This window comes from Eulemur rufifrons, chromosome 18, assembly GCF_041146395.1.
Source record: "Eulemur rufifrons isolate Redbay chromosome 18, OSU_ERuf_1, whole genome shotgun sequence".
NCBI lineage: Eukaryota > Metazoa > Chordata > Mammalia > Primates > Lemuridae > Eulemur > Eulemur rufifrons.
Window position 1 is genome coordinate 52,670,927 of NC_091000.1, and position 15,655 is coordinate 52,686,581.

At 35.4% G+C, this 15,655-nt stretch overlaps 1 protein-coding gene across 1 annotated transcript in view; it reads right to left on the reverse strand.

Annotated features, from left to right (window-relative positions):
• CDKAL1 (CDK5 regulatory subunit associated protein 1 like 1) overlaps positions 1-15,655 on the reverse strand; it is a 582,236-nt gene that overhangs the window by 319,349 nt on the left and 247,232 nt on the right. The window contains exon 8 of the mRNA XM_069493178.1: positions 9,853-9,956. Within this exon, the coding sequence (XP_069349279.1) occupies positions 9,853-9,956 (104 nt within the window). The remainder of the gene's footprint in view (positions 1-9,852; positions 9,957-15,655) is intronic.

A 15,655-nucleotide genomic window follows, 5' to 3' on the forward strand; every position in this document is an offset into this window, starting at 1 on the left:
ACCTCACATAAATGGTACATGTCTTCCCCACTTCCCTTTAATACTTTGATCACATGTCTCAGTATATTTAATCAAGAGAGTTCCTTAGACAAAAGTTTCTAGAAGTGGTCTTTGTATCATCTGCATCCCAAACATTTGGAATGATTCATTTGCAAAATGTAGACTGCATGGTCTATGGCAAGGCTACTGAATTGGGAATTTGGCCAGGTATCCCAAAGGTCCAGGGGATATTCTCAGAGACAAAGTTTAAAATCTACTTCTATAAAATGATTACTATCTCACCATCACTCACCTTCCTTAACTAAAATTCAACAAATCAAAAAGACCTATGTGACGTGTATGATGATTTAATCATTCATTTCTTTTTCATTCAATTCACTCTTTCATCAAATCTTTCTCATTCGTACCCAATTATATTGTCACTAGTTAAATCCTCTTACTCCTGGGCTTTCACTCTTGTTGACCTTCCAGAAATGATCAACTAAAGGGTGTGTTTTAAAAAGTCAGCAATCTAAATCAAACTTTTCTTTTTTATATTACAAATAACAAGAAATGTGTTGGAATTTACCAAGAGAAATAAAAAACATAACTGAGAGCAACAAATAAAAAGAAATGCAGAAATTTATAACCTCTGCAGAACAGCCAAGGTCCCACTAACAAACATTTTTTTCCCATGCAGAAAATTGTGCTCGCCGTACCTGACATTGCGCAAGTATGTTTACTGCAATTTAATATCCACACAAGCAAGAGAAGAAATTTAATAATTTTTCAACTGGAATGAATTGACAGCCAGTGTTAGAAAACTGCAGAGTCTGCAGAATCAATAAAAGCTGCTGGCATCACAAAGTAGTACTTTTGCCCAGAAAACATCTCACAAAGGTCAGGTTTACAAACCACCAGGTAGCAGTATCACTTTCACATCTTTCCAGGGCTATTAAAATTCCATTAAACAACTTTCCAAAACCAACTTGCAGCCTTTAAAGTTCACCAACATCATTCCAGAGACTGATCAGCCTCAGTTCAGACAGTAAAAGCAAACACTTGGTTAACTTTTATCTCTTGTCACTGAAAATTGTTCATAGAATTCTGTTTAGTAAAAGAAAAATATCTAAGCAAATATATATTTATTTATAACTATAAATGTGGACCTAAGTGGACATACCCTTTGCCCTTTTAGTGAAATGTTAGACAACTGTTAATTATCAGGAAATGATTTCCCAAAGTGAGTTATTTTCTCTGTTGCAAATTGCGGAAAGCAACCACCACTACATATCAGCCCCATGTTATGAGACGGAGTGTTCAACTGTGCTGGAAGAGCAGCTGCAACTAAGCAATATCTCTTGCCCACTTTAGAAATATGGCTTTTCCATACTATATTTTCATTATAGGTTCTAAGTCACATACGGAATGTCATCAGGCATAATCAAGTCTACATTAGACACCCTTTCAATAGTCATTGAGCCCCTACCCATATACACACTACCACATAGGCCTGACAGTAATTCCCTCTTGGCTCACTCTTCTGGTGCCCTAAAACACAGATGGAAGAAATGGGAAAATAAAGCAACATTTCTCTCTACCTCTGAGCACGGATACATGGCTGTCTGAAGATGAAGGCAAGAGCCTTCATTAAGTGCATCAGTTTTCCTCCAAAGGGCATAAACTTCATTATTTGCTTCTTTGATCTCAAAGGCAGATGGATTTTCACTCAATCAAACCAGAACAAGCACTTCAGGATCTTGATAGAGAACACAGAACTCTGCTGCCCTATTCAAACCAAATGCCTGGCTAAAAGAATTATGTTTATAATGGAAAATGCTGCGGCAGGCCATTTGTTCCTCTAAATCAGTAGTTTCCACATTTTTGAGTATCACTTCCCTGAAAATCAGTTAAAAATTTAAAATGTATTCCCAGAGATGTACAATAACTATGTTCACACACTATTGTACTAACATGTTATATACAATATGAAACACACACAAAAGAAAAATGTAAAGGATGCAAAATTACAAATAAATATGAATTCTAATCTTTCTTCCTGCATCTAGATATATAACCTCACAAAATGACCTATGGTACTGGTCCCCAACCTTTTTGGCACCAGGGTCCAGTTTCATGGAAGACAATTTTTCCATGGACCAGAAGCGGGGGTAGTGGTTTTGAGATGATTAAGATGCATTACATTTAATACATTTGCAGTCACTCCCCAGTGCTAACATCACCACCTCAGCTCCACCTCAGATCATCAGGCATTAGATTCTCATAAGGAGCACGCAACCTAGATCCCTCACATGCGCAGTTTACAGTAGGGTTCGTGCTCCTGTGAGAATCTAATGCTGCCACTGATCTGACATGAGGCAGAGCTCAGGCAGTGATGCAAGAGATGGGGAACTGCTGTAAATACAGACGAAGCTTTGCTAACTTGCCCGCCACTCACCTCCCGCTGTGCAGCCCAGTTCCCAACAGGCCACAGACCAGTACTGGTCCACGGCCTGTTGGTTGGGGACCACAGACCTACGGTGTGCCTCTATGAGGGTTCCCTTATGTCACCCAATGGCCATGGAAGTGGGCCAAGTTATCAGTGCGTCACAAATACTCTGTATTGCCTTAGCCTCCCAAGAAGTCTCTTCAGGGTATGATGATTTCCAAGTCATGCCTTCAAATTCTAACAGGAATGCTAAAATAGACAACTTTCAGAAACACAGGATGTGAGTGCTGAAGGGATGCTGTTGAGACCTACTACCACCCTCAGTATTCGCTATCTGAGCTCCTGTGTGAAAACTCTTTTCCAATCTAATGCCAAGCTGGTATTTTTTCCCCCTTAAAGACAACAAGCTTTCAAGAAGTTCAGAGTCAAAACTGCAGCTTGATTTTAGAAATCACATGTGATTATGGTGGACTTTCCTATGTCCCAATTTCCCACCAAGTCTTGAATTTCCTATTCTCGTCTGTTTCCCCAGGGTCTCATCATTTTATGTACCTTTTATACTTAACTGTATATTTATAAGTTGTTTTGTAGAACACAACAGAGTAAAAAATAACACCAACAGCAGTGAGGAGTGATTACACTATGATTTTCATAAGGGTAGATATAAAAAGATATTTCTAGAGGCTCCAAATTTTCTGTACTTTGGGTTAAATATACTCTGAACTATGAAAACTCAGAATTATGAACAAATGTCATCTGTAAAAGAGCCTTGGGATCATGTCCTTGTTTCCCACAGCAAGGATAAGCTGTTTGCTCAATTATCAGCAAACCTCGCCTGCTGTCCTCCCCACCTCATTGGCAGAAGTAATCAAAGACTGATTGTATATAATGTATTGTTATCACAGCTTTTCTGAAGCATGTGCCTATTAGCAGAAACAGGAACTGCTTCTAATAAATGCTCAACAAATATTTGTTGGATGAATGGAAAAATAACAACTACATAGTTCCAACAGTTACTTCAGTTACACAGCCAATGTTTGGTTTCTTTCTTTCATAGACCTCTAGCATCACATAAGCCTTGGGATTCCGAATGCGAGTAAATTTTATCTTGACTACTAAGCATAATCCAGTGGCAGTGGCTAATGAGAACTCTGCAGAGAGGGCTTCCAAGGAGGAACCCTGGTGGATTTGTAAAGAATAGGCTGGGTTAGGGAATGTGGAGGGGCAAAACAGTGTTGTTAATTTGCTGACATCACCCTAGATGGATAAGAGATGGCTTCAAAATCCAAAGGTACTTATTTAAATTAACAGTCTCAATAATTTTTGTTAACCCAACACTTGGTTCCTGGTTCTGTACAGCTGAATTTTCATTCGTCCAACTTGCTATTCTCGTTCCTTCTAAACTAGGAGGAGCAGGAGTCCTTAAAAACAAGGACCATGTGGTTTTCATCTTTTTAATTCCTACACGTAGCACAGTAAGGACTTCCCTAAATGTCAGCTGACTCTTTGTGATGCCTTGAATGATAACAAAAATCATTGAGCCTTTTAACTTAAATAAGCACCTGGATTTTGAAACCATCCATTACCTATCTAGGGCAGTATCAGCAAATTGACAACTATCCTAACTTAGCCATTCTTTATGGTCAACTAGGGTTCCTCCTCAGAGTCCCTCTCACTACAGAGTTGACAAGGTCAGCTCATTTTATATCTTTAATCAAACAATTATCTAGACTAGTGGTTCTCAGTCCTAGTTCTCAACTCTGGCTATACAATAGAATCACCTGTATTTTAGAAAACACAAGGGCCTCATCCACAGAAATTGTGATGCAATTATCAGGGATGGGACACAGATATAAATCTGTTTTTGGTTTTGTAAGATTGTAAAATGACTCAAATAGCCAGATTTGAGAACACTGATCTCTTCTAGATCAACATTAATTCCTAAAGATTATATCCTTCTCTTGGGGATTTACAATGTGTTAGCATAGTGGAGACAACAGAAAGTTGTGCCATATAGAATCTTTTTTAAGTTAGCTTTCCCCAAAGTTGACCATGGAGCCCCTTCATCATTAACTCCTATTATAAATAGTTTTATTGGAACGTAGCCACATCCGTTTATGCATATTGACTGTGGCTACTTACATGCTACAAGGGCAGAATTGAATAGTTGCAACAGAGACCTTATGGCCATGAAGCCTAAAATATTTACTATCTAGCCATTTAAGGAAAAGTCTACCACCTCTGGTTTCCAGCGGTAAGGAACACACCAACGAAATACTAATCTAAACCAGCAGATTCTGGCTGGATCCTAAGTTACTAGGAAAGGCTTCATTAAATGGGGCCCCACCTCTATTTCAACCACAGCAGTTTTGTCTCTACTATTTCAAATTTCATTTGAAGAAGGGTTCATTTTGTTGCTAAGAAAAGTTTGAACACCATTGACAGAAACTCAGAAATCTGAACAGGCAAAGGCCACGTAAACTATACTGTTGTTGTCATGGATAGCCTTAACATTCCCTGACATCAAAGTGATTACTCTTAGCTTATTTAAACTGAATATCTGATAAATAGCTATTTAGGCACTGGGACCCCTATCAAGTTATGTGTATTACGTACATTACATTTATTTAATTCTCATAAATATGTTCTGTAAACTTACATTTTAATATTATATTTTTGGGGTTTTTTAAGAGTCAACAGAGAAAAAACTCTGTAGAGAACATATCTTTAATTTCTATATATGACTAGTCAAAAGCATTTTCATTATGTTATTCAATGTCTCTTTGGAAATGATGTATGAAAATACTTCTCAGTGTTTAGAGCCTAGAAACACGTAGATTTCTCATGGTAAACTATTTACTTCCTTTTATATACTCATATTAAATTATATAAATCACCCTATTTCCCTATGCTTCTGATGAGCCAAGACTCATCAGTTGGTAAAATTACCTTCTCTCTTTCAAAACATAATACAGCATTTTATACAGCTTTTATTTCCATGGTCTAATACATACAATCATTTAGTACAAGCTGCCCAAAATCCTTTTGGGAAGCTGACAATGTACAGACATGCAAATTAACATCATTAATCCTATAGAAAACATGGATTTCTCAATTTTATTTAAATACAGCACAAATGAAAAGACAAAGGAATTAAAGAGACATTAAATTTAACTGCCATATAAATTAATAGAATGCAGTTATTGGCCACTTTTTGATCCTGGATCAAAATCAATATATACTAATCATCTCTAAAGTCAAATGGGGCTTGATATAAACCATATAACTGAACAACATGAAGCTTATACAACAGAAAATCAAACATTGCTCATATTCTTTCCTACTTCTACAAAGGCAGGAAGCAATGTTTTCCAGTTGTATTTCATAGTTAATCTCATATACAATAGAAATTATCTTTACAAGTCTTAAAATACAGCAGAATTTATTTCTTTAAATTCCAACATTAATATTGAAATTACTAGGCATCAAGAAATTTTCTTCCTGTTCTGAATATTTCATCTTTATTTTACCTTTCCATAACCAGTTTATGCCACTTATCTTGCAGGGGCTCTTCAGATTTATGAAAGAGAAAAAAAAGTAGCAACACACAAATGAGATCTAGAAAAGCACACGAAAGCTATAAAAACAGCTCATCCATCATCTCTACATTTTGATGCCAGAGACAGCAGTGAAAGGTGGTGTTTCCACACCACTCACCCAGCACACTTAAAAAGGTTTGCTCCATCACTTATACAACTGAAACTGATTGATTAGCTGCTAGAGAAAAATCAATACAAATATCCTAGAAAACACTAGCTTGTAAATTCATTCTGGCCCCAACAAAGTCCTGGTCACCGCTTGACATGTTTTTCTAGATATCTAAAAGGCAACCTTGTCACGGCCAGCAACCCCGGCCTCCAAACACTGTTAATCTTAGGAATTTTTAAAATGTGAATGTCAGCAGAGGTGAGCAGTGAAGATTGTCCCCAACAATCTGTGAGAACAATGAGATGACACCCAGAAGTCACCTGGTAAAATCTTAAACTCATATGCAGAACTTTCCACAAAAACCAAAAACATTTTTCACCGAGAAGGTAAAAATAGTCAATGAAAACATCAAGAGGACTAGGTTAAGTGAGAGAGAGAGAGAGAGAGAGAGAGAAAGCTAGGAAACCAATTAAATACATTTTATGTACAAGAGAAACTAAAGTTTCTATTGTAATAATATAAATAATTTTTACTTTAGTGCTATCCATTCAGAAATTAATGAGCCCTCTTTCTCATTTTTTTGGCAGCTGAATGCACATTCAGCACATTTTTAGTATTTGGGGAAACTATTTTATATTCAGAATGATTTCATGCTTATTTCAGAACCTCTTTTGAATGTTTTCTTGCCTTTGAGTTAGCCCTTAGTCTCTTCATTCATTAGACTAAAATCTCATAAATATGCTATTCAGAATAAAATTATGATCTCATTGTATATAATATCAATAAGATCCATCATATGACAGGCAAGCTGGGTTCTAATCCCACTCTACAATTGGCCTAAAGTTTTGAAAATCAATGTGTATTTCTGACACACAGGAGCCATTAAAAAAATTAAGAAAAGGAAAGAAAGGAAATGTCATTTTAAGGATGGGAAATTTAACTTCCACAGAGTGACTTTAAACATAGTACTAAAATTCACTGGCAGCATATTTAGATTTTTCATCTTAGAGTAACTTTTCATAGAACTGTGTTTGTTATTCATTATAGAACAGACAATCTAATCATGGTAGAATGTAGAATTTAAGGGTTTCTGGCCCTAACAATATTCCTAACACCTGAATTATTAAAGAACTAAATAGACAAAAGTCATAAAAATAAGAAAATGGGTTATTTCTTCTATTATATTTACCTTTATAATTATTCTTCAAAATTTTAAAGATCAAACTTGGGATTTCTGTAAGACCATTAAAATTCCAATGCCTTTTGCAGAAAAAAGATAATGCTATTAACTCAATGTCTTTAAAATGTGGCCTTATTGATTGCTATTTTCTTTGGTGAAAAGGAATTATAAGGCCATCCTTAGCATGAATTTGTATTTCTCAAATTTAGAAAATGAAAGATAACTGTCACACTAAATAATTTCTACCTACACAGAAATTTTTCATAAACCATTTTAGAATCAAAAGAAAAACTGTCATTTGATTCTAATCAATGTCTGTTATGGATGTTCTAATATTCTCACTCAAAATTAGACTTCCTGGATTCACTTTAAATTCGTTTAAGTAACACGTTGTCTTTATAATATTGACACAGCCAATTACTTCACACACGTTACCTCAAATTCTTACAACAAACAACACTGAATGTTGCAGTGATGAGAAAACCATAGTTTGGAAAGGTCAGATACCTCGTTTAGACCGTGTGGCTGGTGGGCAGCAGAGCAGTGTTTCAAACCCAAGCTCTGCCTATAGCAAAGAGCACCAAATAACCGAGGACTTAAAAATATTCCTGAACACACTGGCTCCAAAAACTAGCATTCAGTTTCAACTTTAATATACGGATACCAAGACAACTGAAAAGCCTTATGGCTGGAAATAAAAAGATACATATCTTACCAATGATGATAAGACTAATCTTCTAATACTTTCTCTGCAAACCACAACTAAATCACCGTTAACCTCTGATATGTTGTTTGAACCACTCACCTTAACTGGCCCAACCCACTAGGATGTGACAGTGTTACCTAACTGAAGTCCTACAGAAGCAACACACTGTACCTCTGTTGCTCACAAGGCATTTCTAAAGATAAATCAGAGAGCTAAGTTAAACATTTTCAGAAAAATTCTATAATCAGTTTGTAGAAATTATGTTTCTGTTTTTTTTCCTCAGGTCACATATAATACATAAATGTGTCCATACAAAGTCATGAGCAATCAGACCAAAATGTTAGTGTAAGTTACAGGTGAGGATAGATATGCAGAGTGAAGAGAATACTCTCACACTTCCTACATGGTGATTTTACAGTTCTATGTCTTTCAAATTAATTTTCAAGTAAAATGAAATAGAAGATTTTAAAAAGTTATACACAGTTGCACTTAGAAATGCATAACGTTAAAAAAGTACTAATTTGCATGCCTTCTAATTTGTGATGTTTGTTAGATAGATCATATATGTTTAATACCCTCATTACCTGGTACATGGAAAAATACCAATTAAGAATGCAAAGATATCATTTTCAAACAGATTAGATTTCTGTGCAAATTTTTGCCCCTTCTAAAAAATTCTTATAATAGTCATGTTGCAGAAAAGATAACCACCCAGGTTTCTCCTCACATTAGACAATAACTTGGCTCTAAAAATAGAACATTGGCAAGAGTCAATGAGTTTCCTTTATTTGTCTTTCAATACTAGTTGAATATGAACAGACGAGGGGACTGAGCTGAGAATATAGAGAAAAAATTGTTGAGAGGTGTCAATAAATCAACCAAGTGTATATTTCTTTCTATTAAAAGGAACATTCCAAATTCATGTTGCTAAAACCTTTATATACACTAAATAAAGAAATGAGTTTAGAACTCATACTTTCTGACATTCAGGGTTTGAAGTACTGAAAGTAGCACTCCAAGTTATTTGCTAAAAGGAAAAGTACGTTGCCAGTAACTATTAACCCACAAGATTAAGAGACAACAGGTTATCTCATGTTGGCAGTAAAAGCACACCACTGTTACCTACACATCTTGTACACAAAGACAAAAGTAGTAGTTTACGGTTTAACCAATTATATGTCAATGCAACTGTGACTCGTGTTTAAGATAAGTCTTACTATAAGCTGACAGACACCTAGATAATCACGTTTTTCAGCCTGCGATGACTCAGAGGTAGCTAGCCTCCCCACACAAAGCATTATTCTCCTTAAGACTCCCCTCTAGAACCACGCTTTACTGGTCCAACATTCCTGTAAATAAGGAGGGCAGCCTCCTTTATTGGCTGATAGGAAAACCTACCACTTTCTCCTTCAAGACTCCTGGAAACCCTAATTAACTCTATTTTCCAAATGGTCCAAAAATACCAAAGAAAGAGAAGAGAAATCTGAGAACTTCACTCAGTCCATAAAATCTTAACAGATATCAGAGGCTCATGGATTTTATTTCATTTGTTTATGTTTTGTCTTTTCCAGGGAGTCTAGAGATAGATAATAAAGTTTGAAATATGTCACTTATTTTCGAGAGATAAGAAAATAGAAGAACAGTAAAAGAAGAGTAATTGATGTAAACATACCTGAGTGACTAAATCTGCTACCATCTTCTATTAGTTAAGCTGAAATATTTGTAAACTCTTCAGAAAGCTAGGTAGCTATCTAAATTGAAGTGTTACTGAGAAGACTAATACAACTTATTAAGAAGACTAATTTTGCATATAATTCTAGAAACTCTTACCTTGAAAAGATTGTTTGGCTCTATCTACTAGTTCATCGATTGGATAACTGGCCAAATTTCCTCTGGCATGTTTAGTTTTGCAGTAGGTACAAGCGTTGAGGCACCTGTTCAAATGACAGCAAAAAATAAGACTCAAATTTTTAAAGATAATGTGTACTCAACATGGGAGAACCCCAAAACATGAAGTACTATTTTAGTAACATTTGTTTACATTATATAAGAGATTCAGGCCAGGCGCGGTGGCTCACGCCTGTAATCCTAGCACTCTGGGAGGCCGAGGTGGGCGGATCGTTTGAGCTCAGGAGTTCGAGACCAGCCTGAGCAAGAGCGAGACCCCATCTCTACCAAAAATAGAAAGAAATTATATGGACAGCTAAAAATATATATAGAAAAAATTAGCCGGGCATGGTGGCGCATGCTTGTAGTCCCAGCTACTCGGGAGGCTGAGACAGGAGGATCGCTTGAGCTCAGGAGTTTGAGGTTGCTGTGAGCTAGGCTGATGCCACGGCACTCACTCTAGCCTGGGCAACAGAGTGAGACTCTGTCTCAAAAAAAAAAAAAAAGAGATTCAAAAAACAAATATTTACCATGCCTCATATTTATTTTATTTCCACCAGGCACAGAAATTTGAAATTCTTATAAGTTTCAACTACTTAAGAACAGCTGTACAAATCACATATTATCTAAAAATGCAGATATCCATGAGGAACATAGTTTATAAATGTCTACGATGATTAACTAATCAAAAGAAATTCAAGACCCACATTATTTTTTGGTAAACCACTGACATTTCTTTGGTCATCATATAACTAGAAACTAGAGTATGTATCACTTATACATACTCTATTATTCAGAAATGATGAAGCATACTCATTTAACTTTTAACTAATGATGTAACAACATATAGGCAACATAGCATTCTCATAAGAAAATAGGCCCTTAGCAATTTTTAGACAATATATTTTACTCCTTAAAATCAGAAAAAAATATTAAAGCGTATCCAATAAATGTTCTCTGGGATAACATCCGTCAAAGTAAAAAAGCATAATGACAATATTATCTTTAAAAAATTTATAAACACTTATTTTCCAATAGTCTTTAGACATAAGGAAACTGTCTTTTTAAAACTAAGATGCTGGTTCTGCTCTTATAATTTTAAAATATGATTTAAATAAATTTCTTATTACAAAATGAAAGAAACAGTTACAAAACAGTAAAAAGGCTGAATGCCAAAAAGATATGGCTCAACAACATTAAACAAGACAAAAAAGAACATCTCTTCAGTAATTCAATTGCTTTAATGAGTAGCAAGGTTTTAAAGGACCATCATTATACAAATGCTTTAAAATTTCACAATGAGAAAACCTGAACTTTTAATAATTGAACCTGATCAATATGTAATTCTATTAATAAACACCTTTAAAATACAGATGAATCACTATACTTAGCAAATATGCAATGCTTAATTTCTGATAATTTTTGCATGGAATCCTTAAGTAACACATACATTTTGAAATGTGTTTTACTATTTGACCACATAATCTTAAACTGCCAACACTTCTTTCCTCCTAAGCAATTTCTATCTTTTAATGAACAAAAAGTATGGCCTCTCTCTTATGAATAGAGGCTCTGCCCCCCCACCCCCCACAAGTGTCTTCTCTTTATAATTTCTATCCTTTTCATAACAAGAAGGAGAAAACCATTCTGTTGTCCTCTCCTTGGGAGGGTAACTCACCTCTGTTTAAGCACTGAGTACCAGACACTGTTATTGATATTTTACATATATTATCTCATTTAACCCTTCCAGACTGGGATGTTCTTATCTCCATCTTATGGACAAGAATCTACCTCAAAAAATCAGATAAGTAGCTTGGTCAAGGCCACATAACAGCTGAGATTCAAATCCAGGCTTGTCAGATTTCAAATTCCAAACTGTTTCCATACCAAGCTCTGCTCCCCCACCTGAGAATACGTGTGTGTCAAACATTCTAACTACATACAAATACAAATAAGATTGTCAAATCATGTGACATGAGATACAAAGTAACATAGCATATTTAAGCTACTGGGGAGGCTGCAGCAGAAGGATCGCTTCAGGACAGAAGTTCAAGACCAGCCTGGGCAACAGACAGACACCACTTCTACAAAAAAACTTAACAATAAAAAAATTAGGAAGGTCTGGTAGCACACACCTGTAGTCCCAGCTACTCAGAAGGCTGAGGCAGGAGGATTGCTTGAGCCCAGGTGTTCAAGGCTACAGGGAGCTATGATCACACCACTGCACTCCAGTTTGGGAGACAGAGAAAGACTCCACCTCTTATTTCAAAAAATGAAGTAATATAGCATATATATGCAAAGATACAGCCAGCACTTATCCTCTTGTGTATGAAGCTATTTATTTAAAATATATGTTTGTCTCCTTTATTCTTTGGAAATCTACGGCCAGACTTCTTGTCCACCACTGGGCCAAACATGTTACTTTCATCCTTGTTTCCAGGTTCGGTTTTTCATCCTCCTGCTGGTTCTATGGCAAAATGTGTCACCTCATCTGACTTGCCTTGTTTTAAATTCTACAGCACAGATTCTCAAAGCTGTTTGTTGGGTTCTCTGGAAGCCCAGTGTTCTCTCTGCTTGTTTCCTCAAGTGTCTCATGGTCCACTCAGTGCAGCAAGCCCTGTCATTCACCTGTGATTCCCGCTATGACTGGCATTCACCCACATTAAATCCACACCCTTCCAAGCAATCTGCCATGTCTACCTCCTAATACCACTGCAGGTCTCATGATCTCTTTCTCTTATTCATCCTGTTACCCATGGACAGCTCTGTAAATTAAATGGACAACCTTAATGGAAGTTACTGATTGAGCATCTATGATCTGGAGATCCAAAATCTGAAATGTTCTATTACAAAAAATCTGAAATTTTTTGAGTGTCAACCTGACACCACAGGTGAAAAATTCTACACCGGACCTCATATGATGAGTTAAGGTCTAAATCCAGTCAAAACTTTGCTTCGTGCACAAAATTATTTTAAAATATTGTATGAAATCTATATGTATAAGATGTTTATAAAACATAACTAAGTTTTGTGTTTAGACTTGGGTTCCATTCCCAAGATGTCTCATTGTATGCATGCAAATCTCTCAAAATCTGAAATCCAAAACACTTCTGGTCCCAAGCCTTTTGGATAAAAGATACTCAACCTATACTAGTATTTCTGACTTGGGCTACTTCTTAAAAGTTACTGTCTTTAGGGACACTGCAGGGGAAGGAAACCAGGAAGGAGGAGAGAAGGGAAACATATTTTGAACATTTATAACATAAATAGAGTGATGTAAAACACTTAAAATAGTGTCCGTATCCAGTTAAGTGATTGGTAAGTATTGGACACCAGTAGTTTAATGTGACTGTTTTTAAACAATTCTGTAAGGAAATAATTATGCCTTATCATGTTCCAGGTGTAACCAACTTTACGGAAAAGATGTGTTGCTGATAGGTTGACTTAAAAGCCAACTGTGGAAACCAAATCATATTTTCCTACTGTCTTACTTAATAAATGTAGAAATGTATCCCTCATGGAAAATCACTAATGAAAATGAACTAAAAAGTTTAAATTAAACAAGGTGATATTCTGAAACATTTATATTACTCAAAATAAGCCAGTAAACATAAATATCACATTAAGAATTCAACATATTCTTCACTAAACCATTCCCCTGGGGTTAATTATGGCTGGGGACACATTTTTGAAGTTCCAACTCTTTATTGTATAAGATGAGTTCGCCCTTACCAACAGTTATCAAAATAATACTTTATACCATGTTGAAATAGCAAAAATTTCTAAAAAGCACATTTCTTTAAGCATGCTATAACGGTACCGACTCAAGCATTAAATCTGCCATGTCTTACTTTTAAAAAGGAGAGAGATTTGTTATAATACACAGGAAAAAAACATACAGTACAAAATCAGAAAAGAATGAGCTTTTCGATGCTTTTTGGTTTAAAAACAATTTTTTCAATAGTCAGGAATTATGTTAACCAGTCACTTCCACATGACAAGCTTCCCACAAAATAAAGAAATTCATAATAGAAACCCTCACTAGATAGTTTCAGTTATCTGTAAACAATTAAATAATTGTCTAAGAGTAGGAACACTGAGCCAGTTTCTTCAACCGTCAGAAAACAAAAGATCTTTGAAGGTTGACTGTTGAAAGCCAAACCCAAACTGAGATGGCTGTTGAACTACAAGGAAGATGCAAAATCCTGAATAGGCCTGGAGACTGATGTGATGAAAGGATAAAGCTAGCACACTACACCTACTAATCTTGGCACAGGTTCTTGTATGGACACAGGCCAAGAAATAACTAAAAATCCCAAATGCATAGAGAGATTAAGCATTTAATTTAGCAGTATAACTCTGAACTCTGTGTATCGGTGGCAGAATGTTACATAAACTAAACAAATGAAATAATGAATTTTCATAAACTATTTCAAAGGTTTGAACATATAAGAACATGTCAGTTTAATATTCACACTACATAAAACAAATGAAAACTAAGAGTTTTAACATCAATTTTTTTTTAAGAAAGTATCTTTACATATCATAACTTCTGGAATAATTTCAAAAGCAGAGTTATACTCTTAAAAAGTCAACCATACTTATATCTTTTTGTTTGAGAGGGGAAAAAAGCCTATCTGACCCAGTCTTCTGTTTCTCTCTGCTTCAGGTCAAAAATAAATAGAATGTGCAAAAACTATTAGGACTAAAGCCTTAGTGCTTCAAACCAGCATATTCCATTCCACTCACATATTTTAATCCTTATTTTTAATAAATTGATAGAGTATAATTGTTCTCAAAGCTTCAAATGTTACAAAGTAATAAGCCTTTAATAAGAGCTAAACTTTGGAAAAAACCTACTGTGGTCTAGTCACATTCTTCCCTATGGAAGCACCACCAAGCAAAGAAAAAATAAAAACCAAAGAAACAAAAAGTTCACAAAATGTAGGCTGTGCCAGGCTTAATTGGTAAATATAGCTTATTGTGAACTCTCATCTTGGTTTTAAACATTTTTCCAAGAAAATTACAAACTTTTTTGTCTATCACAGAAATACAGGAGACACTTTTACCAGTAGAATCTGATTAGATTTTCAAATGATAATGTAATTAATGCCTGTGTGCTAAGATCAAAATCCTTAACAAGAAAAGGAAAAATGACATACTTGAAAAACTAGCAGAATAAATATACTTACAAAACTCGAATTTCTTTCACTTCCTATGGCCAGAACTCCTCTTGCCTAAAATGAATCCCCCACTTGGGTTACTGACTCAACCTTTTCGCCCAAGTCCAGAGTCTTATCTTAATAATTATCATCTCTGTCTTTAATTGTGCCCTTTCTGGAGTTCTTTTCCTTCTGCATTAAAATATTTGTACTAAATTAAAAAACAATTGCAGCTATATTTTCTCCTATTCTATCCCCATTAACTACAATCCCTTGCTTCAAAAAGTTATTCCAGCATATTTTAACTCCCTACCTTTGTTTATCATTCCCTCCACTTGAACGAATTATCCTATCACTATCACTCATCCATCCCTGTAAAAATAGTCACAATCTTTAGAATCGCTTTGGGTAGAAGAATGGACAATAATAGTAAAAGACGGTTGTTGAATGCTTACCTAAAATGCATAATACTAAGTTATGCATTTCACATTGTTTCTTACCCTCAACAATCAATCTTGATTTAAGTATTATTATCCCTAACTTTCATAGAGGAAATTGAGGTTCAAAAAGATTAATAAACGTGC